The sequence below is a fragment of the Macaca fascicularis genome, chromosome 4 (assembly GCF_037993035.2).
Source record: "Macaca fascicularis isolate 582-1 chromosome 4, T2T-MFA8v1.1".
In the NCBI taxonomy this organism is placed as follows: Eukaryota; Metazoa; Chordata; class Mammalia; order Primates; family Cercopithecidae; genus Macaca; species Macaca fascicularis.
This window is the reverse complement of record NC_088378.1, coordinates 129,822,991-129,849,496: the sequence shown is the minus strand read 5'-3', so window position 1 is coordinate 129,849,496 and position 26,506 is coordinate 129,822,991. Positions and strand designations below refer to the sequence as shown.

Here is a 26,506-nt window from a genome sequence, read left to right as displayed (position 1 = left end):
GTCATCTCCATTTTACAGATGAGGAAGCACAGGAGGGCAAGTAACTTGCCAGCATCACGAAACTGCAAAACGGCAGGGCCAGGATTCAAGCAGGTGGATGTAGAGCATATGCTCCTAGCCCCTAATGTAAATGGGCATTCACTGTGGCCTGGCCGGTGACATGCTAAGCACATCCTGCCCATGACCTTCTCACTAGACCCTCGAAACAAGCCCGGAGAGATGAGGAAACCGAGGCACAACTCTGGCTGACTCCTGATTTCCCATGCTGTCCATCCTGCACTCCCAAGCTTGGCCACCTGCCTCCCCATTCTTTCCCCTACCCCAGCCTTGGCCATGCTCAGAGACCCCCACCCCTCCCCAAAGACATCCCAATGCCAGCGCAGCCTGAGGGGCCTCATCCCTACCCGCCCACCTCCCCAAAGACACCACACACATGCACACACACACACGCACACAGGCTCACACACATGCACACACACAAATGCTCTCACACATGCACACACACATGCACACAGGCTCACACACATGCACACAGGCTCACACACATGCACACACACATGCTCACACACACACACATGCTCACACACATGCTCACACACATGCTCACCCTCACACATATGCTCACACATGCACACACATGCACACAGGCACACACACATGCACACACACACGCTCACACACATGCACACACTCATACGCACACAGGCTCACATACACACACATGCACATACATGCTCACACACATGCATACACTCACATGCACACAGGCTCATGCACACACACATGCTCACACACATGCACACACATACATGCACACATGCTCACACACATGCACGTGTGTGCTTTCATATCTTCGAGAGGGCAGCGCCCTGGAAGGAGGCCCCTGGAATGCTCAGCTCCTCCAGGGGCCGGAGCCCAGGGCCGCTCCCCAGCCCCAAGGCCGGGCCCAGTTTCCTCATTTCCCCGGCGGCTGCTGTTTCTCACCCAGCCCCCTGCACCTCACCCCAGAGGAAGTTGCACAATCCCCTGGGAGCTGCAAATGTGGCCGAGGATTACTCACAGCACAGAGGGAACTGCGCCCCGACAGCCTCTCACACACCGCAGCCTACCCAACACAGACTGCTCCAATCTCACCCGACCGGCTCCACGCGCCCACAGAGCTCCTCTCACGGCCGCCCCGACCCCAGCCTGGCCTCAGAGGGCCCTAGGCACCAAGATGGAGAGACACAGAGCAGCAAGAATTTCGCCAGAGTCCCAATCCCAACCGGTCCAGGGTGGGCCTAACCCTAACCCCAGCCCTGCTTCCTAGAGACATGTGTCTTTCTAGCCAGAAGTCCCACGGCTCACCATCTTCCTGACCGGCCATACACTTGCAGCCTTGGCCCTGGGCCTTCCCGGGGCCTCCAGACACCCAGGTTGAGGACAAACTACAGCCCAACTTGACACGGAGCCTGAGACCAAGCAGAGCCTTGGGCAGCTCCGGGAGGATCCACACCACCGCACACTTTTCACTTGTGTAGAAACTGTTCTTGCTACACATGCGAGTTCGGTGGTTCCTCAGCCCCCAGCACTTTTCTAACAGCCTACCAAAGAGACTGGGCAGAGATTTCACTTAGTGCTTCTTTCTGGTGGCCAAAGGATTCCCATCTTTGATAAGCGAATACTCTTTGTTAAGAAAAGTTAAGCTATTTGGTCATCTGCATCTCAGGGTGGATGAGTTTACTGGGCCCTTTCATGAGTGCAAGTTTCAGGAAGGAAGGGGACAGCAGAGGGGAGATGAGGCAGGCCGTGGCTCCTGGAGAAGGTAGGAGATGCCAGCAATGTGAGGCAAGACCAGAACAGGGAGGCCAGAGAGGCCCAGGGAGGACTGACCCAGACTCTGGCCCAACCCTGGGCCTCCCTGGGCTGGCAAATTCTGAAAGGACACAAAGGATGAGTAGGAGTCAGGTCTGGGTGTGCACAGCCCCCAAGGAGGACCTCTGGCTCCCACTCCTTGCTGCCTGAGACCTGCAATGGGGCCTCAGATAAGGAACATGATAAATACCTCTTATCACCCCCACAACCTTGGACTCCCATCCAGCTAAGGACAAAGTTGGAAATGCTTTTGTCCTGGGCCCCAAGGCTCCCAGAGAACCCCTCATTTCTGCAGCCCTCATCAAAAGGCTGGGGCCCACAGGGACTGTGGGGGAAGCACCCCACAGCCCCTGCAGCAGCACGAACCAGGACTGAGGCTCACAGCTGTCACCTGATGCCTCCAGCTTGGTGGACAGGGAACACAATCAAGGAAGAAGGTCCAGCACTGAAAAGTCCTGGCTCTACTGGAACGCAACAGCCACAAGGCCCCTTTGCAGGGACGCCTCCAAAAATGCCTGTACATTCACCATCTCCCCCATCCTGACAAGAGCCCCATTGGGGGGAGGGGCAGCAACCCTTGCTACCCATTTTCCAGATTCCAAGGAGGCTGAGGCTCAAATCACTTAAGTGACTTCCTTGAGGCCATGCAGCAAGTGTATGGCAAATCTGTTTCCTGGCTCTTTTCCTAGATCAGAGTTTCTCAACCTCAACACCAGACACTCAGGGCCAGATAATTAGTTATAGGGGCTGTCCTGTGCGTTTTAAGATGTTTAGTGGTATCCCTGGCCAATATCATCAGACATTGGCAAATGTCCCCTGGGGGGACAAAATCACCCCTAGTGGAGAACTACTGCCCTAGAAGCACTTAAAAGATGGGCACCTGCCAATTCCAAATTGAAGGGTACACCTGCTGAGGGCTCTAGCCTGACAGTCTCCCCCCTCCCCCGCCAGATGTGCTAGGCAAGAAGGCCTGAGGGTGGCGGGTACTCTGTGGGTTCAGTACCCTCTGGGAAGAGGCTTCTTAGCCCCAACAGGCACTGCCACTTAGGGGGTCTCCCCACAAGACCAGTATCACCTTCCAAGTCCCAAGCTACATGCCAACCCCCTTCCTGGCATTCAATATTACCCTGATCTTCCAACTGTTTTGCTCATATATTCCTATCAGTAAAAACTTTTGAGCACCCTCAATACATGCCTCTTTCCTTACAAATTGCTCATATATGCCCCGATGCATGAATATATTATAGATGTCAGCAAACATACCCAAAAATTGTATATTTTAAAAATGAGAATGAAAGCCGAGCGCAGTGGCTCACGCCTGTAATCCCAGCACTTTGAGAGGCCGAGGCGGGCGGATCACTAGGTCAGGAGATTGAGACCATCCTGGCTAACACGGTGAAACCCCATCTCTACTAAAAATACAAAAAAAATTAGCTGGGCGTGGTGGCGGGCGCCTGTAGTCCCAGCTACTCGGGAGGCTGAGGCAGGAGAATGGTATGAACCTGGGAGGCGAAGCTTGCAGTGAGCCAAGATAGCACCACTGCACTCCAGCCTGGGCAACAGAGCAAGACTCTGTCTCAAAAAAAAAAAAAAATGAGAATGAAAATGCAATACACCACGATGAGACATGTTACACACTCACCATCATGGCAGAAATTAAACTGTCTAAAAGACCAAGTGTTGGTAAGGCTAAGGAGCAACAGGAACTCTATGGGCCACTAGCAAGGAGTAAAGTAGTACAGCCACTTAACAAAATATTTACTAAAGTTGAAATATACATTAAAGGCCAGGCCCGGTGGCTCACGCCTGCAATCCCAGCACTTTGGGAGGCTGAGGTGGATGGATGACCTGAGATCAGGAGTTTAAGACCAGCCTGGCCAGCATGGTAGAACCCTAACTCTACTAAAAATACAAAAATTAGCTGGGCATGTTGGCGGGCACCTGTAATCCCAGCTACTTGGGAGGCTGAGGCAGGAGAATTGCTTGAGCCAGGGAGGTGGAGGTTGCAGTGAGCCAATATCGTTCCACTGCACTCTAGCCTGGGCAACACAGTGAGACTCCATCTCAAAAAATAATAATAAAAAGAAAAGAAAGAAAATTAACAGACTATGGTTACACACAACATGAGTGACTCTCACAAATACACTGTTGGGTGGGAAAAGCATGATGTAAAAGAAGATGTCTAGTGCCATTCCATCTGTATTAAATTCAGAGTCAGGCAAAACTAAACTCGACGTAGGGATGCAGGCATAGGTGGTTACATGATAAAAGAAGCAAGGAGCTGATTATCATACAGTCAGGATAGTGGTTACCTCTGGGGGTAGAGGGCACATGAGTTGATTTTGGTGTACAAGCTACATTCTGTTGTTTATTCACTTGGGTGATGGTTGCCTAGGGGTTCACTTTTTTTTTGTTTTTAGATAGAGTCTTGCTCTGTCGCCCAGGTTGGAGTGCAGTGATACGATCTTGGCTCACTGCAACCTACACCTCCCGGGTTCAAGTGATTATCCTGCCTCAGCCTCCCAAATAGCTGGAATTACAGGCTCATGCCACCACACCCGGCTAATTTTTGTATTTTTAGTAGAGACGGGGTTTCACCATGTTGGCCAGGCTGGTCTCAAACCCCGACCTCGTGATTGGCCCACGTCAGCCTCCCAAAGTGTTGGGATTACAGGCGTGAGCCACTGCGCCCGGCCAGGGTTTCACTTTTATAATTATTTACTATATTATATGTGTATGTTTATGCTTTTTTAAGCAACTATGCTATATTTCACAATTTTAAAAGAAAGAAAAGGGTGAGATATAAGTAAATAGATACAGTATTTTCTTCCCATACCTAGTTTTGCAAAACACTATAATTAGATCCAAAGAAGTGGATGACAACCTATAGTTAGGCAAAGGTCTGAAGTAGTGATAATACTTGGGCTGTCTAGAGAGGGTTCCTTCCCCCAGCTGGCTCAGGCTGCTGGCTGCCCCTCAACCCACAGGAACCAGCTACCCTAGTCTCTTTTACCTGCCACTCCGACCTGGATGTCCCGGCCACCACACACCCCTTCCTGGCCATGGGTAGGGGGTTGCATCAGGCTGGGCACCTTCACTGCCACCTCCCCCTACTGTGGACCATTCCGCTGGGCCCCTGACAGCAGGACTTGGAGGCTCACTATGAGAAAGGTACTGGTGGGGCAGTCCCCAGTCATCCTTTGAACACATTGAAAGAAGGAAGGTGGCAGAGAAGGAAATAAAGATGAAGGAGAGAAGGAGAGCAAAGAGCAGGAGAGAGATAGTCCAAGGCTGCAAATGCTGTGGAACTAGATGGAGGCTCAGAGGGTGGCGGAGGGTGGAGGGGAGGAAAAAGGCTTGTGGTCAGGTGAGGTGGCTCACGCCTGTGATCTTAGCACTTTGGGAGGCTGAGGCGGGTGGATCACTTGAGCCCAGCAGTTTGAGACCAGCCTGGGCAACATGGTGAGACCGCATCTCTACAAAATATTTTTTAAATTAGCCAGGTGTGGTGGCACGTGCCTATGGTCCCAGCTACTTGGGAAGCTAAGGTAAGAGGATCACTTGAGCCCAGAAGGTTGAGGCTATAGTGAGCCATGATTGTGCCACTGTACTCCAGCCTGGGTAACACAGCGAGACCCTGTCTCCAAACAAACAAAAAAGAAGGTTCTGGAGGTGGGGGGAACAGAGGCACTGCCCCCAGGTTCCAGGCCCAAGCATGGAGGCTCAGTTACAGGCAGGTCCAAAGAGGCATGAGTTGTCAGCCCTGATCCAGCACCACCTCTCCCCATGGCCCCAGGGCTTCCAAGTGGCAGGTGGGTGGCTCAGAGCCTCCTTTCAAAGCCTCCAGCAGCCTCTAGTCCTCCTGGAAGGAGGGACTTGTCCAGAACAGAACCTGCAGAGGTGACCTCCAGGTGAGAAGGCCCAGGAGCAGTAGAACTGCCCTTCCCGGGGCCCAGAGGGTGGAAAGGGCTGAGGGCCTAAACCACGCTGAGTCAAGGTCTCTGTGCCAGCAAGAGGCCCAAGGAGAATGCTCTCTTCAGGGCAAAGGGCAGGTATCACCACGCTTATGTTGTTCAGTACATTAGTCTACACTAGCTTCTCGCATTCTGCCCCCTCTGCCCTCTGGTTACTAAGATTCCCTGGCTAGGCCATCGGCGCTTTGTGGGAGAAGCTGTGATCTTGTTCCCACCCACCCTGCTTGGCCAGCCCAGTGCCAGGTACCTCTGATATGCTCAGTACATGCCTGTTGACACTGAAGGCCTTGTGCTGCTGAATCCCTGGGCCTCGGGCCCCTCCTCTCGACAACATGGGGGCAGCGCCAGCTGCCCTCTAAGGCCCCCAGCTCTACGGCTCCAATTAGCCCCAAAGCAAGGCCAGCCAGCGCCGTCCTGGCAGGGCAGCAGAAAGTGCACCTGGCTAGAGCCGGGAGGGGACAAGAGGCAGCAGGGGGTGGACAGTATAGTGTGTCACCTCCTGGCCACTCTGCACCCCTCAGGGACTGTGGGGGGCCGCGGCAGGTGCTGTCCTCAAAGCAATTATAAACAAGGCAAAGGACAGGCTGTGACTTCCCTTGGCAAACAGGAGAAAACAAACCGGAGCCCCACCCCACAGACCCACTGGTAGAACTCGGGAAGGGGGGTTGGGGGAGGTGCTGGCAGACTCTCTGTGGGGAGGAACAGACTGTGAGCCCCACACCAGAAGGAGGCTGGGCCTGGATCACTGTGCGGGGAGGGAGACAAGGCAGAGGCAGAGGGCTCAGCACCTTGTGGACCTGTGGGCGAGGCCCCTGGGTGTCAGCTGGTGAAGCACCTGCAGGGCAGAGACGGTAGACAGAGCATTTTTTTGTGTCCGCGTTTCTGGGCACACGATGGGGGCTCAATCTCATTCTCTCATCCATTCCACAAAGATTTATTGAGCAGCCACTATATTCGAGGCTCTCTTCTAGGTGCTAGGGGTACAACATGGACCAAATCACACCAAACCCCTGTTCCCAGTCACCAGAGGACTGGCTGGCTCAGATGCCAAGCTCACCCCCACTCCCGGCCCCACCTCGCCTCCCCTGCCGCAGGGCTGTGGGACCTGCCACCTCTCCTCACCTTCTACCAGGCTTCACCCCAACTCCCTCCAGTTTCCACAGACAACTCCACCCTCCCTCCTCGCAGGGGCCAGCCCCCAGGCTCTCCCAACCATCCGCTCTCTCACGGCCCAGGATCTCCTGGAAGATGACAGAGACTCCACTACCTCCAGCAGGGGCCTTCCCCCTACCCTCCCTACATCTCTGGTCTGGGGGAGGAAAGGAAAAGGGAACAGCTTCTTTCTGTGTGTGTCTTTATTATTTTCATTGTCAACAAGAACTATGATTCAAGCTGGAATCAAATACTTGCCCTCCATGAGGTGGGAAAGTGAAACAATGGGAAGTATTTTAAGAGCCTCCCTTCAACAAAGTGAGGGTCCTCTCTGAACACCTCCCCAATTATTGCAACAATGCTACTTTAGCTCCAAGCACCTTCACAGCAGCTTCAGACCCTGACGCATGTTCTGAGGCCCCTCAGCTAGTGCCATCCTTGTTTGTCCGCCTCATCCTGCCTTCATCAACCAGTGCATAGCTTCAAGCACTTGTCCCAGACAGTGGGACCAAGAGCTGCAAGGTCGAACAGTGGACAGTTTCATGGGAGGTGGGGACATGTGGAGAAAGGGGAAGGACTGACTGTAGAGGGGACACCAAATTGTCTCAGAAGTGATCCGTGCCCCTGGGGAGCTGCCTTCAAAAGGGGACATGCCTACCAGCCCCAAAGTCAGAGACACATAACCCAGGAGAAGGGCGACCCTCACCTGGGTAGCTGCAAAGCGGCAGGGCCCAAAGCACTGGTTTTCCAGATGTGCTCTGGGGACCAGCAGCATTAGCATCACCAGAGTACTTGTCAGAAATTCAAATTCTAGACCGCATGGAATTTGCAGTAACACCGGGAGGGGCTCAGCATCTGTGTTTAAACAATTCCTCCAGGGAGTTCTCAGGATGCCCAAATTTGAGAACCACTCCCCCAGAGCAAGGGCGTTGGAATCATCCCAGACAAAAAAAAAAAAAAAAAAAAAAAAATTAAATAATGATGCCTAGGCCCCTCCCCAAGAGATTCAGATGCAATGCTGTTGTCTGAGAGCTCTGCAGGTGATCATAATATCCAGCCAGGCTGCAGTAAGATAAAACAGTGCCCCGGTCTCTTTGAAAGGTGTGCCCTGATGGAGGAAAAGATTTGCTTATAGGGAAGGAGCAAGGAAGGGCTAAGAGGAGGGAATATGAGCCACGGGTTTCTGGATGGAGAGTCTGGTGGAATTCCTGCATTAATCCCTATGGCACCACATCTTACTCTGGGACCACCGCTGTATGCCTAAGAGCCAACCAGGTGGCCTGCATGGCCAGCAAGCAGGTGCTGGATCTTATGGGGCCAGGTGGCTGTTTCCATAAGAAAGCTGGACAAAAGACCTCATTTCTCCTCCTTAAGCCCACACTTAAGAGCCAGGAAGGAAAGCTGGTGATGACCCTGCCTGTTGCCTCTGCTCCTCTTGGCTCTCACCCAAGGCTTTCCCACTTCACAGCAAAGCATTTCCTGTGGGCATGAAAAGTCCCAGATCCTACCCTATCACTGCAATTTTATCTCTGCCCTCAGTGACATCACAGCCAAGGGGGTCTGTATCTCTGGTGCAACGTGGAGGAGGGACAGATGGTAGGAGAGCAGGGGACAGCCACAGCTAGGAGTGCATGGTCAGTGGCCAGACCAGACACTACCCAGGGAAACCCAAGAGGCAGGGCAGGGGTGGTAGAGATGCTGCAGGGATTGCCAAGTGCCCTGCACCGTCCTGTTCAATGAGGAGAGCAGGCTGGTGTGGTGGGACAGAGAGCTGTGGGAAGCCCCACGTAAAGCATTACATCAGAGGACGCTAGACACATGGGGAGGCCTGTTTGCAACCCACAGGTCTTTATTCCTTCCCTAGAGCTATCCAGGCCTCTATTTCCTCATGTAAGAATGAGAAATAAATAACTCACTGAGTCATAAGAGTTCATTAGATGCTATTCTAAGTACCACATGTGCATCAACATTGGCGTACTCAGCCCTCACTACAGCACTAGTAGGTGGGTGCGGCAAGAACCCTCACTTTTTAGGTGTGGAAACTGAGGCACAGTAGGGTTAAGCAGCTTGCCGAGGCTCACACTGTCTTAAGTGGCAGAGCTGTGCAAGCCATATAGCCTGGCCCCAGAGCCCATGCTCTCAACAACCCCCGATCAGGTGACACTGGCCCAGTGCTCAATATATAGTGGCTATGGCTGTCCCAAGAAAAACTTCCTGTTTGCTTCCCCAGGACCAGTCTTTAGCTAAAGCTCATTTCTGCGGACGGCAGCATCTCCCAAACACCCCTAACAACCCACCCCCATCACCCCTTCCTTTCTCTTCCTGTCTCTTCCTCCCCAGTGCCTTTGGCAAAGATTTGTAGAAGGTTCACTTTGGAGGGAATCCCACAGATGATCCAGATTCACAGATATGGAAACTGAGGCTGAACAGAGCAGAGACCTGCCCAGCCACACAGTGGGTGAGAGGCAGAGTGGGGGCTCTTGATTTCTGGTCCAGTGCTCTTATGACTTTCACTGCCGTCCCATTCTCACCCAGTGATCCCCACAGCCTCTTCTGCACATCTGATTAAACAAGGGCCTGCTGAGGGCTGCACTGTACGTTAATGGACATGGAGTGCATGGCACAAAGCTGGGCACCTAGGAGGCCATCAGTAAGGATGCCTCCTCCCTTCCTGGGCATCTGGGGCTTCCAAAGAAGCCTAGGAAATCTTGCCTGAACCGGTCTCCTTCCCTGGCCAGTCAAGACAGGTTCCAGCCGGGGGTCCTTTGGTCACCCATGCCGGCAGCTCAGAAGAAAGGCCAGGAAACAGGTATGGTGCTCAGACAGGGCCTCCGCAAGTTCCTACCCTGCTTTTTTTTTTTTTTCTCACACATATTCTTTTTTCAATTGAGTCCAGGTCTCGCTATGGTGCCCAGGCTGGTCTCAAACTCCTGAGCTCCAGCGATCCTCCCACCTAGACCTCCCAAAGATCTGCTTCGAGCAGGAAACCCTGGATAGAGAAAAGACGGTCCCTAGACCACCACACCCCACCTTTTAAGAGAGAACTCCTGGGAAACCCCTTGAAGAAGTGGTCTTCTTTAGGGGCTGAGAACACAGACTTTGGAGTCAAATAGACCTAGGTTAAAATTCCAATCCTGTCACTTCCAGGCTGTGTGATTTTAAGTGACTTGCTTAAATTCTCTGAGTAAGTGTAATGCAAACAGTAATTCCCACCTCACTGTAAAGAGTAAACACACAATAAATGTTGGCAACTATTGTGTAATAAATCAATCTTATTATTATTATTATTTTTTTTTTTTTTTTTTTTTTTTTGAGACGGAGTCTCGCTGTGTCTCCCAGGCTGGAGTGCAGTGGCGTGATCTCGGCTCACTGCAAGCTCCGCCTCCCGGGTTCACGCCATTCTCCCGCCTCAGCCTCCCAAGTAGCTGAGACTACAGGCGCCCGCCACCACGCCCGGCTAGTTTTTTGTATTTTTAGTAGAGACGGGGTTTCACCATGTTAGCCAGGATAGTCTCGATCTCCTGACCTCGTGATCCACCCGCCTCGGCCTCCCAAAGTGCTGGGATTACAGGCTTGAGCCACCGCGCCCGGCCAATCAATCTTATTATAATATTGTTCTAGTATAGCATAAAAGAAGAGATGAATATTCTATTAATATAATCTTGTTTTATTGTTACACTCTCATAGGCACACATTCACAATTCATCTATACCCACATTCCTAGACACTTTAACCACACACACAAACTCACAACCAGTACACAAACCGCACACCAACCCAGAAAACAACATCATATACTCACCATGTACCAGGCACTGCCGCAACCTTAGTCCTCACAACAGCCTGTGAGGTGAGTGTGTTTTCATCTCCCTCCTCTCAGATGAGGATCCACACTGCACATGCACATGTGTTCACTGCGTCCTGGGATGTGGACATTTCTGGCAGCTCTGGGAACCATGAACTCCCTCCCTCCGATCAGAGGAGGCCAACCCAATTTCCATGGTCATCTCCAGGGCAGCCCCAAGCCGGGCCCCAAGTGCTGACTGACCTCCATCCCCAGGACAAAGGCCCAACCTGGTTTTCATGACAGCTGTGGTTGGGGAAACCCCTGTTGCCTGCAGAAACCGAGCTGACTTTGAAAAGGAAGAGACAGAACCCAGGGGGTGGCTGGGCCACTCCCTGTGGGGGCAGGTGCTAAGTAACTCCATCAACTCTGGCTAATGATGCAATTACAGTCATAAACAGGGCCCCAGGAGGGCTCAGGGCCAAAAGCTAGACCCTCAAAGGGCAGCCAGGCTTGAGGGGTGGGAGTCCCCTTCCACCTACTTCCCAGCTTTCCAGAAACAGGCTGAGGAGGCCTGTGACAGTGCACGTGGGACCCTGGAAGGGCTCCTGCCTGCCCTGGCCCACTCCCTGCCCACCTCTGACTGTGAATCACCAGGCCATTAGCCCGCAAAAGCCCAGCTGGCTCTCCCTGGATTCGGTGCCCACCTAGGGTGTCCCCTGTCCTAGCCCCTGAACTCCTTCCAGGGCACCCAGGACCAAGATACCTGGGTCCCCATTTGGCTCCGCCTCTCAGAGCTGAGTTGAGGACAAAATAACCCTGCAGCTGTAACAGGCCTTGTAAATGGTAAGCACCATTGGCTTCCCTCGGGGAGAAGCAGAGCATGTCGTCACCCAAACAGCCCTGCCCTTCATTTACACCCTCTGGCTCCCAGCTCTCCGGGCCTCGCGGCCAGGAAGCAGACAGAAAGAAGGGAGCCAGGCGAGTTGCCCATGGTCCTGGGGCTGGGGACACCGGCATGGTGAAAGCATACCGTCAGGTTAGCAGGCAGGGACCTCAAGGCAGCTGACCCTTCCCCTTCCTCTGCCTCTCCTGGCAGGCCAGGAACTACTGCTGGCTGTCCCTCCCTGGACAGTGCGCTCCCTGAGGGGAGGGCCTGAGGACTGTCTCCCAGTCGTGGCACCAAGAACTGCATTCTAACCGAGCGCGTCCGCATCTGGCCACCCAGGAGGAAACCAGAGACCAGCCTCCCACCTCATCTCCAGCTGCCCAACAGTGCCATGTCTGGGCCAATGGAATCTCGGCCAGGGCGGGTGCAGGGGCCTGAGGCCACCACACCCCAGAGGTGTCGCTAGGGGCCTGCATCCTTTCACTGAGGGATGAAGCAGCCCCTCACTCGGGATGGAGGGAGGGCAGGGGATGGGAGCTGGGCAGTAATTAACCTGCACTTCCCCAGCGAGTGCTAAGCCAAAAACTGCGCTCGAGTTGAGTGCAGAAGCTCCGCGCTGAACCGTCCCCAGAACGGACAGGCGAGAAAACGACGGCTGGAGCTAAGAGGGGTTTCGGGGGAAGGCGCAGCGGCCAGGGGCTGGCGGAGAACGGAGGGCGGGGGCCTGGGCCCAGCAGGGTTCGCGCAGACAAGCCCCGCCCCGGGCGCCCTCCCTTCCTCCCCCGGGACGCGGGGCTGGGGCGCGCCAGGCGGCTGCGGCGCGAACCTGCTCGCGCAGCCCGGACCAGCTCGGGGCAGCCGTGCGTGAAGCCGGAACCCCGCGCGGGGAGGGGGCCGAGGGGCGGGGGCCGAGTTGGCATCTGCCCTCTCCCTTCCAGGAGGCGAGCGGACGCGCTGGGCCAGAGCTGGTCGGGACAGCCCGGGGGTGGGCGGCGCGGACTCGGGGGATCGGGGGGAAGGGAGCGTGTTTTCCGGGATTCGGGACCGAGACGGGGGGAGGGGGAAACTCGGGGGGCGGGCAGGCGGCTGGGAACTCCGGGGGAGGCAGACAACGGGGCGCACGGAGGGAGCGCTCCGGGGTTGGTGTTCCCAGGGTCATGGAATAACCCACGGGGAGAAAGAGACTGCCCAGGGACTCGAGAGGACGAGGCCAGGGGCAGCTTCTTCAAGGGACCGAGCTGGAGGAAGGGACGGGAACGGAGGGAGAGATGGTACTTCCACCCGCCCCCCCCTCCAGCAGCCCAGCCCCCGGGGCGTGGCGCCACTCCGGCCCTCCCACTCCCCCGCTGGCCGGGCCAGACTCAGCCCCCGCAAACCTCCCCTACCTCCGACCCCCTCTCCGGCATCGTCTGCCCCAGCCGGGTCCGGTGGAGGGGGAGTGGGCGCCGGGCCCGCGCGTCCCTCAAACTTCTTGCAAGTTCACCATCACGCCTCCCGCCCCTTCGACTCCCAGCTCCGGGCCGGGAAGGCCATGCCCGCCCGGCCCCTCCCGCCCGGTTACATAAGGTCGCAGAGAAGCCGCCCCCGGCCCGCGCCTGAAGGGAGGGGCCGAGGGGGCTCCCGGCTCGGCGGGCAGCGCCGCTCGGGCCACGCGCTGGGCGCCCGGGGGCGGACGGACTGCGGGTGGGTGGCGGCGCGCACGGTCCTGCTTCCCTCTCCTGCCGGCATCCCCCACCCACCCACCTGTCTCCGGGACCCACGGGATAGGGGCCAGGGAGCCTGGGTCGGGGGTCCCGGGCCCTCCTCGCGCCCCTCGCCCCCCGGTCCCGCTCACCTCGCTATGAAGGTCAATCTGTCCGCCGCCCGCGCCCCGCGGCTCCGACAACTTGTCCCAAGTTCGGGTGCCTGGCCCGCGAGCTGTGCCCGCCACCTGCTCCCGGCTGCTCAGGCCCCGCGCCACCAGGGAGGCCCGCCCTGTCCTCCCTTCCCGCCGCCGTCGGCGCCGCGGCCGCTCCCTGCGTCCCGCCCGGGCCGCCGCCTCCGCTGTCACCGAGCCCCGCGCCCGGCGCCCGGGCTCCGGCTGTCACTCCGCGCACACTTCCCTCCGCTCCCGGCAGAGGGCAGCACCCGCCCCGCCTCCCAGCAGCTCGACCGCGGCGTCCACTGGGAAGCGTAGTTCTCGCTGTAGTCCCTCTAGGCACGCCGGGATTTGTAGTCCCGCTCAGCAGACCAAAGCTTTCAGGGAAAGAGGCTCTTGACTCGGAACCTCTGTTCCACTTCTACCCCTTTGCAAGTTTTCTTTCTCCTCTCAGTAATGTCCCAAACCAGGGCTTACTACGATACATTCTGTAGCGTGTCCGACCCCCTAGAAGGAACCTGCAGCCGGCTGTCCTTCGGCAGTCTAAGATAGAGGGTCCCAGATGGTGTGCTGTTGCCATAGAAACTCCACCTGTGGCAAATTCCAGTTTCTCTTCAGGAGTAGGGTGCAAGATCTGGATCTTGCGCTTTTATCCCTGCCCCGATCATAAGGGGCAAGGCAGGGGTGAGACTGGCAAATGACAGGGTAAAATATGACTGTAGAAGGCAGCCTGCCCCCATTATGGATTCTACATTCACGCCCCACTCACCAGCCGGAGCTTGCTGTCATGTTGCTGGACAGAAATTGTCTGATCTCCTTTCATGTCACCTTCCCTTGTTGGAAGTTCACAGGGCGCTGAGGCATCATTCTCTACTTTCTCCTCTTCCCCGCCCCTTTTTCCCTGTCTCCTCCCCCCGCCCCTCCCCTGCTTTTCTTCTCCTTCCCCCTCCTCTTTTTCGTCCTCCCTCTCCTTCCCCACATACCACGTTGCTCCTGGTTTCTGTATCTTTTGCTAAGAGGCTCCTGAGGAGGACAGGGATGAAGTCCAAAGGCACAAGATCCCTTGCTGAGTTGGTTAGAGCAAGTAGGCTCCATTTCTCTGTGACTCAAGTAGCTCTCCCTCTTCTCCACAGCTGAGAGGAACCCTTCTTCAAATACACATCCTGGGACATAGGGGTCTGGATAAAAATACTATCAGCCTAACAGCCCTGGCCTTTTGAAGCCCCCCCAGAAATAGTTTCTGGCAGCATTGCCCTCCTCCCTAAAGGACCCCATGACTGTTACAAGTGCACATGGGCATCCAGAATTCCTCAGAAACTTCTAATTCAAATTTGATCAGCAGATGAGGAGACAACCACCTAGACCTGGGGTGTGTTAGACCACTAATCACACGGCTAGTAGACATACATGTGGGTCCCAGTGTCACTGGGGTAGTTCTGGTGGTAGTTTGGTAAATCGGGTCAGCAGAGCATTTTATTTATTTATTTATTTATTTATTTATTTATTTATTTATTTTTATTTTTTGGTTTGAGACAGAGTTTCATGCTTGTTGCCCAGGCTGGCATGCAACGGTTCAATCTTGGCTCACTGCAACCTCCTTCTCCTGGGTTCAAGTGATTCTCCTGCCTCAGCCTCCCAAGTAGCTGGGATTACAGGCATGTGCCACCATGCCTAGCTAATTTTGTATTTTTAGTAGAGACAAGGTTTCACCATGTTGATCAGGCTGGTCTCGAACTCCTGACCTCAAGTGATCCACCCACCTTGGCCTCTCAAAGTCCTGGGAGTATAGGTGTGAGCCACCATGCCCAGCCAGCAGAGCATTTTAGGTTGTTAGAGTAGGCCCTCTTTGCCTATCACACAGGAACACTCTCCCCACCCTGCCCCCGGCCCACCCACCCATGATGGCGCTACCACTGTCTTCCCTTTCCAGGGGAAAAGTGTGAACTTTAAGTTCTGAGGGTTACAGAGCCCATCCCAAGCCATGCCTTAGGTCCCATTTCTCTTAGAATCACAGTGACCCACCAGGAAACCTCCTAGCCACTCAGGGAAAACTCCCTTCCAAAAACAACAGGATGACCAACATAAAGAAGAACTATTTATTATTAGAGAAAGTCCAGAGTCCGAAAAAGGAAGGCTGAATCCAGAGTGGAAAGACAGATACAATGCCCCAGGAGGGTGCAGGGCCAAGAGGAAGAGGGGAGCCCACGTGTCGAGGCAGCAAGTCTAGGCAGCAGTGGCAAAGCCCACCCTGTTGTTGCTCAAGTCGTAGACGGAATAGTAGGACCTGAGGAAGACATCCCCGAGGATCCACAGGGGCTGGCTGTTCTGGGCGGACAGGTAGGTGGGCTCGACCCCCACGGTGCAGTAGCCGTTGTTCTGTTCAACACAGAAAGGCAGCACTCATTCATTTGTTCACACATGAGCTGGGTCTTGCTCAGCTCTGAGCCCCGGACTTGGAGCCCATGTACAGAGCTGAGGGAGCCAGGATCTCTGCCTTGAGAGCTCATAGGCCAGCTGAGCCACTAGAGCAGAGCTGGTGGGAGGATTTCTGGAACAGGTACATTCAGGCTGTGGTGGTCCTCAGCAGGGTCTCTTCTCCCCACGATGGGAAACTTCTCTTCCCACAGACCTCCCTCCTGTTCCCAACTTGGAGCAGATCAGCCTGGTGATTAAACCTTGGAGCCAAACCAACTTGGATTCAAACCTTAGCTGTGTCACCTTGAGTCAGTTACTCAACCTCTCTGAACCTCCAAGTTTTCATTTGTAAAACAGAAATGAGTATCTCCCTCATTAAATACTGTGACAATTAAATGGGATCATGAAGCAAAGTGCTTTACACAGTGGTCTGTAAGTGCTCAACAAAGAGCCCAGTGCCTCTCCCCACTAATTAATAATAATTGATCATACATGACAATCTTCTGTTTCATAGCCTTGTTCCAGAGAAGGGGGTTTAGAATCAATGAATGGGGAAGATAAATGAGTGCAGCACGGAGTCAGAAAATGGCACAAGGTAGGAGACCCAGCATTTCCAGCTCCCCAGCCCTTCCTCCCACCCTCAATCATGGTGGCTCAGCCTGCAGGGACCAGGACTTACATTGAGGATGTAGGAGGAGGGTGGCAGAGGGAACTCCACGCCATTGATGATGAAGGTCAAGGTGGGCAGATTCTGGATGCTGTTACAGTTCACGAGAAACTGCAAGAGGAATCGGTCCCTGGTTAACTCATCTTCCCCCTGATAGCACCCACCAGCCCCATCATCTCGGCCCCTGGATCCCAGGCCTGAGCCCCGGACCCAAGCCCTAAGCCTGTTTTTGGACTAGAAAATGCAGCTCCAAGGGAAAGTCCTGTGTAGGTAATGCTGGCATTATACCCATGGACTCACAGAATGGGTGTGATTTAGAGTGATCCCAGAACCTCCCCACTCCTCTTGCCTCAATTTCCCATATTAGAGATTGAACCTCTGCTCTTTCTCTGCAAGTGTCTATATATATATATAGGCATGAGCCATGATGCCCAGCCTGCAAGTGGCATTTTAAAACATGCAGCTCTCGCCAGGCACAGTGGCTCATGCCTGTAATCCCAATACTTTGGGAGGCCAAGGCAGGCAGATTATTTGAGTCCAGAAGTTCGAGACCAGTCTGGGTGACACGGCGAAACCCCGCCTCCACCAAAAATACAAAAATTAGCTGGGCATGATGGTGCACACCTGTAGTCCCAGCTACTCAGGAGGCTGAGATGGGAGGATTGCTTGAGCCCAGGAGGCGGGGCTTGCAGTGAGCCGATATTGTGTCACTGCACTCCAACCTGGGTGACAGAGTGAGACTCTGTCTCCAAACAACAACAAAAAAAACACAGATGGCTGGGCGTGGAGGCTCATGCTTGTAATCCCAGCACTTTGGGAGGCCAAGGCAGGCAGATCACTTGAGGTCAGGAGTTCAAGACCAGCCTGGCCAATATGGTGAAACCTCATCCCTACTAAAAATACAAAAAAAAAAAATTAGCCAGGCATGGTGATGTATGCCTGTAGTCCCAGCTACTCAGGAAGCTGAAGCAGGAGAATTGCTTGAACCCAGGAGGTGGAGGTTGCAGTGAGCCGAGATCACACCATTGCACTTCAGCCTCGGTGACAGAGACAGACGCCGTCTCAAAAAAACAAAAACAAAAAACAAACAACAAAAAAAGAAAAACACAGATCTGCATGAGCACCCCATTGGTCTCCCAAAATTAAAATTAGTGGTAGTGGGCTTGGGTTACTTAGACAAACCCTTGGCTGGACTCAGGACAGACAGGCGCAGGGGAGCATGGCCCTGTGGAGGTGAGGGAGGTGCCGATAAAGGGTTAGCCCTGGTTGCTCACATACTCAGCCCCACATTCCAATCATTTTGCTCTTATCCCAAAGTCCAGCAAGTGTTTCCTCTGTGTCTGCTAAGTGACTGCAGCTCAGAAGAAATTCCTGCCTAATAGTAACCTCCCACTCCCCTTTGGTGCAAGCAGCTGGCCCCACCTGAACAAGCCTCCAGGCCCCCATCCTGCCCCCAGCCCCAGTCGTCCCAGGTCCCCCTGCCTCCAGTGCCTTGGGCAGATAGAGGCATGGAGGTCAAGAGTTAGGCCTTTTGTTTTTTGGAAACAGGGTCTTGCTTTGTCACCCAGGCTGGAGTGCAACGGTAAGATCATGGCTCATTGCAGCCTCCACCTCCTGGGCTCAAACAATCCTCCTACCTCAGCCTACCAAGTAGCTGGAACTACAGGCACATGTCACCGCACCCAGCTAATTTTTGTATTTCTTGTAGAGATAGAGTCTCGCCATGTTGCCCACGCTGGTCTCTCACTCCTAGGCTCAAAAGATCTGCCTGCCTCGGCCTCCCAAAGTGTTGGGATTACAGGCATGAGCCTAGTGCCCAGATGGCTATTCTTGTGTTCTCAGGAGAAATCATGAATGCCTCTGGACTAGCCTCCTGGGGAAGGGAGACACCCCCACCAGTCACACCTGTCCATACTCGTCCTCCTGGGCCCCAGTGGCCTGCAGAAGAGCGCTCATGTACTGCTGGGGCACAGTGAGCAGAGAGGTGCCTGTATCCACGATAGCCTGGCAACCCTCAGAACACCAGCCGGAGGCCTGGCCGCCAATGAGAAACCTGTATGGGGAGAAGACGGGCAGCCTCAGGACTCCCCCAGTTCAGGGCAGCTGGGGCGGGCTTTCCTCACCGCTGTGGGACAAACAGCTGCAGCTACTTTCTTGAGGAATGTGAGGACCCTGCAAAGATCAATCCAGCTATTCCCCTGCATCATGCCATGGGACCTATTCCTCAAAAGTGTCAAGTAAGTTTCTAAAAACACTGAAAACCAGGGCCACTGATTCATTGTAAGGACTTTGAGCAAATGAGTCGTTAACACACCCTCATTTCTAATCTGTGAGCCCATGATGGGGTTGGACTGCAGGGTCCCTAATGTTCGGGAGTCCAAGTCCTGCCCTATGTTGTCCACACCCACTCTCTTCTCCAGGCTGAGCTGGGCTTTGTCACTCCTGCAGAGGGCAGTTGCAGCTTTGTAGGAGTAAGCCTCAGGGGTCCTCTGCCCCATCCCAGAGCAGTGGAGACTGTGTGTGTGTGTGACATGGCCTGGAAGCCCACTCCAAGGAAGTGCCACATCCCCGGGCCCCACCACAGACTCACTCTTCAATGCCAATCTGCCAGTAGAGCTCCTGGGTGACAGGCGCCCAGTAGATCTGCCCCGTGTACAGGCTGCTGTCCACACCCCCAAAGACAACCGCTCCCCCGCTGGAGCCCTGCTGGCTGCAGGAGAGAAAGGGAAGGGGAAGTCAGGGAGGGCCAGGGAAAAGGACTTCCCTTCTAAGCAGTCACCTCCACAGGGAAACAGAGCTCCTTCCGTGCTCCCGACAGGGGCTCCCTGAGGACAGGACTGAGTCTCCCCTCAGACGGGGGCTCCCTGAGGACGGGGCTGTGTCTCCCTCAGACTGGGACTCTCTGAGGACGGGGCTGTGTCTCCCTCGGACTGGGGCTCTCTGAGGACGCGGCTGTGTCTCCCTCGGACTGGGGCTCCCTGAGGATGGGGCTGTATCCCTTAGATTGGGGCTCCCTGGGGAAGGGGATGTGTCCCTTAGACTGGGGCTTTCTGGCCAGGCCTTGGAATTCCCAGTGCCTCAGGCTCCCGAATGATGCTGACATCTGGGGGGTTCCCTAGTGGTTGGGACCCCCACACTCTGCTCTCCTCTTCCCTCCGCTTCCTGCCTCTGGTAGACATGTCCCTGGGAGCCCCACCCAGGCCCAGCTTGTTACTTTTCTGCTGAGATTGGAGACAGGTAGGGTCTTGGTGAAGGGGGTAAGGATATTCCGTGTTTGTTCCAGAGGCTTCCCTGGTAGCTGGAGTGTGGAGCTGGGTGGAGCTGCTCTGTTTACACGCAGAGGAATCGTAAACAGAGGTGGAGAGGAAGTTAGCAACATTAGTAACAGGGTGAGGTCCTTGAACTTCAGATTCCCGGGATTAGCCCAATGAAGCTGTCTCTAGAAAGTGGCTGGCTAAAGCTGGTCGCGGTGGCTCGCGCCTGTAATCCCAACACTTTGGGAGGCCGAGGCAGGTGGATCACCTGAGGTCAAGAGTTTGAGATCAGTCTGGCCAACATGGTGAAACCCCGTCTCTACTAAAAGTACAACAATTAGCTGAACGCAGTGGCGCACGCCTGTAATCCTAGCTACTCGGGAGGCTGAGGCTAGAGAATAGCTTGAATCCGGGAGGCAGAGGTTGCAGTGAGCCGAGACTGCACCACTGCACTCCAGACCGGGTGACAGAGCAAGACCCCATCTCAAAAAAAAAACAAACAAACAAACAAAAAAAAACAAAAACAAGCCAGTGGCTGGCTAATTTTGAAGAAGAAAAAAGAAAAGCGGGCCCCAGGCCGCTCTCCCCCACCCACTGCCCGTCTCACTAAATGCCTGCACATGCTTGTGTTGACTGGCAAGGATAACAACCTGCTAGGGGTCAGCGGTGGACCTAGACCAGAAGACTCCAGGACCGGGCTAGAACAGTAGATAAAAGGAGATGAAGCAATACATTACTATGCAAAAGAGGGATACAGGTAGAAAACATTCGGTCAGAAGGAAGTGAGCGAACTGCCCCACCCGCTTCTCCACCAGGAGGCCTTTCCAAGGGGTGCTGAGAATCAGAGCAGCAAAACTCAGGGCAAAGTTCAGCCGCTGTGGAAGAGATTCCATCCTGGCTATGGAATGCAAAGACAAGTCAGAAGGGACTGGGGACAGGTGCAGGGCTGGGGTGTGGTGGGGTGGCTGGGAGAGGATTTGAGAGGAAGCCCCGGAGGTAAGGCCCTGGAGCAAGACTGACTGGAGCCAGATGCCCGCTGGAATGTCTCCAAACCCCAAAGCATTGAGTATTGAGCCTCAGTTGTCCAGGGCGGCTGGGGGGAGCACCCCGGGAGGTGGGGACCGGCCAGCTGGTTGCTCACTCGCTGAGGTAGACGCTGAAGATGGGGCTGGTGAGGGCGCCCTCCTGCACCATGCCCTGCATAGCTGTGGTAGCCCCGTCCACGGACAGAGTAGGGTAGGCCAGGCCCATGATGCCATCAAACTGAGCATAGACGAAATTGGTACCAGGCTCATTCTCACTCAAGCCGAACTCCTGGTTGGGGACCTGGATGCTCTGGACCTAATGGGGACACAAACGAGGGGAGGTGACAAGTCTGACTCCACTCACCTCCCCCAGGTTCCCCTAGAGACTCCTCAAGCCTCTGTTCATCCCTTCCTCACCTCTGCCCCCCACTTTTTTGTTTGTTTTGGTTTTTTGGTTTGTTTGTTTGTTTTTTGAGACAGAGTCTCACCCTGCCACTAGGCTGGAGTGCAGTGACACAATCTCGGCTCGCAGCAACCTCTGCCTCCCTGGTTCTAGAGATTCTCCTGCCTCAGCCTCCTGAGTAGCTGGGATTACAGGCACACACCACCACGCCCAGCTAATTTTTTGTACTTTTAGTAGAGACAGGGTTTCACCATGTTGGCCAGGATGGTCTCGATCTCTTGACCTCGTGATCTGCCCGCCTCAGCTTCCCAAAGTGCTGGGATTACAGGCGTGAGCCACCGCTCCTGGCCACCTCTGCCCCTTTTTGACAGGTGTTGCAGGAGCCACCTCTCCTGCATAGCTTTCCTTGACTGCCACAGCTCACCTCCTCACCCATCTCCTTCTTCTCTGAGCTCCCCAGGCCTTATGCTTCTTAAGGAAAAGGACCATGTCCCTCTTGTTCAGTATGGTGCCCCAGTGCCTGGCACATGGTGGCCACCAGTGAGTGTTGGGGGAGTGACTGAATGGACCCGTCTTGTCCTGCCTTCCTGTCCTGCACACCAGAACACCAGCATTCCACTGTGTTTCAGGGGACTCCATCTAACTGTCCCCTCCAGCTTACAGCTCACAGCCTCAGCCTCCACTTCCCATGCCAACTCACAGTCAGGGTGTCGTAGCCAAAGAAGCCGGTGAGGCTGCCGCTGCCATACTGCAGGGAGAAGGTCTGCCCGTTGGTGGAGTAGGTGGAGGACTCGCTGGGGTTGAAGCGGGAGTGACTGGCTGCAGGGAAGTCAGGGCATGGGGAGTCAGGCTGGCTGGGGCGAGGCTGCTCAGCTCTCAGGCGTGCTGGGTTCCCACCACAGCTCAGGCTGCGCTCACATCCTGGGACCTCAGCATCCCTGGTTGCCAAGTCAAGGGGTGGCATTGGAAGGTCCATGGGAGCTGGCCGGCCTTGGCCCCAAAGCCCCTTCTGACTTACAGAATCTTCGGATGCCTCAGGACTGTGGCCTCCCTGTGGTCAGGGCTGCAGAGAACCCAGCTCTGAGTCCCTGGCCCCCAGCAGAGCACCTGGCTCACAGCACTGCCGAGTAATTACTCATCAGATGAAAAAGCGAATGGGCCTGCACGACATCCCAGCATTCCCCCCAGCCCTCTAGGGCATCCCCAAGTGCCCCCCACCTTCACTCATCAAGAAGTCAGTCATAGCATAGAGTGGGGCCATCAAGGGACCTTTGGGCCAAAGGTGTCAGGACCCAAACCCCAAGGCTTCAGCAGGGACCAAGGCAACCTTAAGAAAGCACACACTGCGTATCTCCCAAAACCACTATAATATGGAGCCCACATCCTATATTGTTCTATTGTGTCTCTTGGAGACACTCAGTGAGAACTTAGTAAATACTGGGGTGGAGCAGAATAGAATGGAGTAGAATGGAGTGGGATGGAATAGACTGAAAATTAGTCACGTTGAATGGAATGGCACTGCCCAGAGTAAAGAGAATGGGGACAGTGGAATAAAAGGGAGTGGGGGGTTAGGGGCTGGTATAAGCAAAGGGATACATATTGGCAGGGAAGGCAAAGGGGCCATCCAGCTGCAGGACCAGCATCTTTCCTCTGGCTTGGGCATGCTGTGTGGCCCTGCACATGTCCCTGGTCCTTCCCAGGACTGAGTTCCCCTCAGTCCTGAGCTCCCTCTGGAAGTTTGGCCTTCCCCAGAGAGTATCAGTGCCTTGCCCTGCCCGCCGCCCCTCTCTGCCCAGCCCAGCACTCACTGCAGGCCTGGCTCTGGCAGTAGACAGAGGGCACCCACAAGTTGGAGGAGCCGGTGTCAAAAAGGACCAGGAAGTTCTGGGGTGGAGTCCCGATGCTGATCTCACCAAAGTAGGCAGCCTGGGGGCCATCGAGCAGGCTGTTAGTTCCAGAGGGATGCAGGGGCCCCAGGCTTCTCCATGGGCAGAGGAGTGAAGGGACCTGCCCCTTCCCTCCAGCCCACACCAGAGAGAAGGTTACCCCCAGGAAGGGTCAGGACTCACATCCATGTAGGCCATGGGCTCGTAGGACACGCTGAGGTCACCAAAGTGGTACTTCCAAGCAGGATCATACTTGTGTGTCCTCAGGAACTCCCCCAGCAAGCCCTTCTCCTTCATGGTCTCACGGATAGACTTAAATTTCTTCAGGGGCACTCTACAGAAGGGTTGTGTTTGAGGCTAGGCCCTCCCTCCTTCCTCTCTTCCCAGTCCTCTCTTTCTCTCTCTCTCCTTCTCTTAACTGCATGCTTCAATGTCCCTGCCACTCTGTTCCCTCTTGTCTATTTGTGTGTGCGTCTTTCTCTCTCTCAGCCTTTTTCTGTGTGTGTGTGTGTGTGTGTGTGTGTGTTTCTTCCTCCCTTTGCCTCTTCCCCTCTTTCTTCCAAAGCTCTTCTCAGCACTCGCTCTAAGATTCAGAAAACCATTCATTTCACCCATCCATGCATGCCCTCCTCACCCCATCTCAAGGGTCCTCCTATCTCCCTGGCCCTTTGCTGTCAAATATCCCATAGATTCCTCCCCAGGAAAGGAAGAGGGACTTTAGGTATTGCGCTTTTCAGGATATGTACTTTTTTTTTTTTTTTTTTTTTTTTTGAGATGGAGTTTCACTTTTGTCACCCAGGCTAGAGTACAATGGCACAATCTCCGCTCACTGCAACCTCCGCCTCCTGGGTTCAAGAGATTCTCCTGCCTCAGCCTCCCAAGTAGCTGAGATTACAGGCACCTGTCACCATGCCCAGCTATTTTTTTGTATTTTTAGTAGAGACAGGGTTTCACTATGTTGGCCAGGCTGGTCTCGAACTCCTGACCTCGTGACCCGCCTGCCTAGGCCTCCCGAAGTGCTGGCATTACAGGTGTGAGCCACCGGGCCCGGCCCAGGATATGTACTGGTTTTTCTCTTTTTTTGAGACAGAGTTTCACTCTTGTTACCCAGGTTGGAGTGCAATGGTGCCATCTCGGCTCACTGCAACTTCCGCCTCCCGAGTTCAAGCGATTCTTCTGTCTCAGCCTCCTGAGTAGCTGAGATTACAGGCAAGGGCCACCATGCCCAGCTAATTTTGTATTTTTAGTAGAGACAGGGTTTCTCTATATTGGTCAGGGTGGTCTCGAACTCCCGATCTCAAATGATCCACCCACCTTGGCCTCCCAAAGTGCTGGGATTACAGGCATGAGCCACCGTGCCCGGCCCAGGATATGTACATTTTTAACATTTTTAAGAAAAGATTTCAGGCCGGGCACGGTAGCTCACGCCTGTAATCCCAGCACTTTGGGAGGCCAAGGCGGGTGGATCATTTGAGGTCAGGAGTTCGAGACCAGACTGGCCAACATGGAGAAACCCCATCTCTACTAAAATTACAAAATTAGCCGAGCATGGTGGCACATGCCTGTAATCCCACCTACTCGGGAGGCTGAGGTGGGAGAATCGCTTGAACTTGGGAGGCAGGGGTTGCAGTGAGCCGAGATCGTGCCATTGCACTCCAGCCTGGGCAACAAGAGCAAAGTTCTGTTTCAAATAAAAAAAGAAGATTTCAGAGATGGCAAAGTTCACCCCAGAGTTCCTTCCTATAGCGGCCCTCAGGCACCTGGCAACAGCTGGATGTGACAGAGCATGGAGCAAGGGCAACAGCACTAGCTGGGACTCAGGACACAGGGTCCTAGTTCTGTCCCAGCTGCTAATTGCATGTCCTAGGCCCCATCACTGCTCTTCTCAGGACACCAGGACCGTGGGAAGTTGGTCTGGGTGGTCTGGACCACAGATCAGCTCTGGAGTTGGAACTTAGAAATCACAGTTTCTGTCCCTCCCTATGGGCTCAGTCACCCCCTCGGCACTCTCCTTCCCAGACTTCCTTGCTACCATTGCCTGGGAGTCTCTAGGGGTCCACTCTGGCCTTGCTCTAGGTTCCAGAATTCCTGTTTAATTCCCATTTCCTGGGGACTCTACGTTCTCCAGAAATTCTCTGCTAAACCCCTTCAGCCTGAGCTATGAAAATTAATTAACCACCTCTACCAAATATGCATATTGATAGAAGTTTCTGAGAGGAGCCAGCTCTTGGCCTCAGGAAGTACTCTTGGATAGAGAAATAACAGGCAAGATGGCAGGCTGAGAGCCTTCCTGACAGCCTGTGAGCCATGCCATCTACTCCAGAGTTTTCTCCTGACCCCTCGGGTATAGAGATTTATATTTACCGTGTTTCTGCTTAGATGATTTTGGCATCTGCCAGTAAATTTTCAGCCTTAAAACAATTTTTAGAAAGGATTCTGGATAAGATATCCCTTATCCAGAAAAGATTGCTCCCTTCTGTGGGAAGAATCCACATCTGCCATTGAGGGGCTGCTTGGGCAGTAGTCACCCCTACCATCTCTGTTTCAGGTCTATCTTTTCCTCATCAGATGGGGGAAGGGATTGTGCTTTTCCCTTTGGTGGGAAGTTTCCTGAAGGCAGGGGCTGTGTCTCCTTCCACCCATGTGTCCTGTCCAACATCAGCAAAGGGAGGCTTCCCTTCCCTTAGCAGAAGTCCCACAGTAAAGACAGGCAGGGTGTCCCCTGGCCCGGCTGCCCTTTGCAGGGCTTTAGGCTCCCACCCAGGCTCCCTGCACCAGCAGCCAGGTCCCAGACTCACTTGACCACTGCTGCCTCCAAGAGCTGGAGGCAGAGCAAGACCACCACCAACCACTTCATGATGCTGGTCCCCAACTGGCCACAGAGGAAGAGCCACTCCGAGTTCTGTAGTCTCAGTGGAGTGAAGACGTGGGTACTCTTTCCTCTTTTATATGCCCAGGATTAGCCTAGTCGCTGCCCTGGGCAGCCATGCACTCAACCCAGGGTGTGCCCTGTTCTTTGTGTATCAATTGTTTCTGTGTATTTTTCCTTCTTGAGGGTGGCCGCAACAGACTTTCATCTTATTGACTTTTTAGTTCAAGCATCAGAGGCCAGGAGGTGCAAGTGATAAGAGAGAAAGTTGCTGTAAGATGGAGTGGCGAAGATTACGTCTTGTCCCCAAACCAGAGGCATAATGTGTGCATTTGGGGACGAGGGCCAGAAAAAGGTAGAGGCAGAGTGCTGGGATAGATAGGATCTATAGCCAGGGTTTCGCAACCTCAGTGCTGTTGACATTTTCGAACAAATAGTTCTTTGTTGTGGACCCCATCCTGTATACTGTAGAATGT

The 26,506-nt window shown here is 54.4% G+C and overlaps 2 protein-coding genes across 6 annotated transcripts in view; both read right to left on the bottom strand.

Annotated features, from left to right (window-relative positions):
• The window catches only part of TFEB (transcription factor EB), a 53,815-nt gene extending 39,447 nt beyond the window's left edge, over nucleotides 1–14,368 (bottom strand). The window contains exon 1 of one of the 5 annotated variants that reach the window (XM_045390845.2): nucleotides 14,281–14,368. In XM_045390845.2, coding sequence (XP_045246780.1) covers nucleotides 14,281–14,300 — 20 coding nt within the window. In that variant the 5' untranslated portion in view covers nucleotides 14,301–14,368. Of the gene's footprint in view, nucleotides 1–10,782; nucleotides 12,904–13,038; nucleotides 13,191–13,487; nucleotides 13,746–14,280 lie in introns of those variants that run through there. The other 4 variants (XM_065544058.1, XM_045390846.2, XM_015449415.3 and 1 more) reach the window with 4 other exon arrangements.
• Nucleotides 14,369–15,593: 1,225 nt separating this feature from the next.
• Nucleotides 15,594–26,081, bottom strand: PGC (progastricsin). The gene is made up of 9 exons (XM_005553043.3): nucleotides 25,960–26,081; nucleotides 23,345–23,495; nucleotides 23,084–23,201; nucleotides 21,976–22,094; nucleotides 20,989–21,188; nucleotides 19,184–19,303; nucleotides 18,499–18,646; nucleotides 16,606–16,704; nucleotides 15,594–15,887 (listed from the first exon to the last, which is right to left on the bottom strand). Exons 1-9 carry the CDS (start codon nucleotides 26,016–26,018, stop codon nucleotides 15,735–15,737), a joined length of 1,167 nt encoding a protein of 388 aa, XP_005553100.1. The 5' UTR covers nucleotides 26,019–26,081; the 3' UTR covers nucleotides 15,594–15,734.
• Nucleotides 26,082–26,506: the final 425 nt, after the last annotated feature.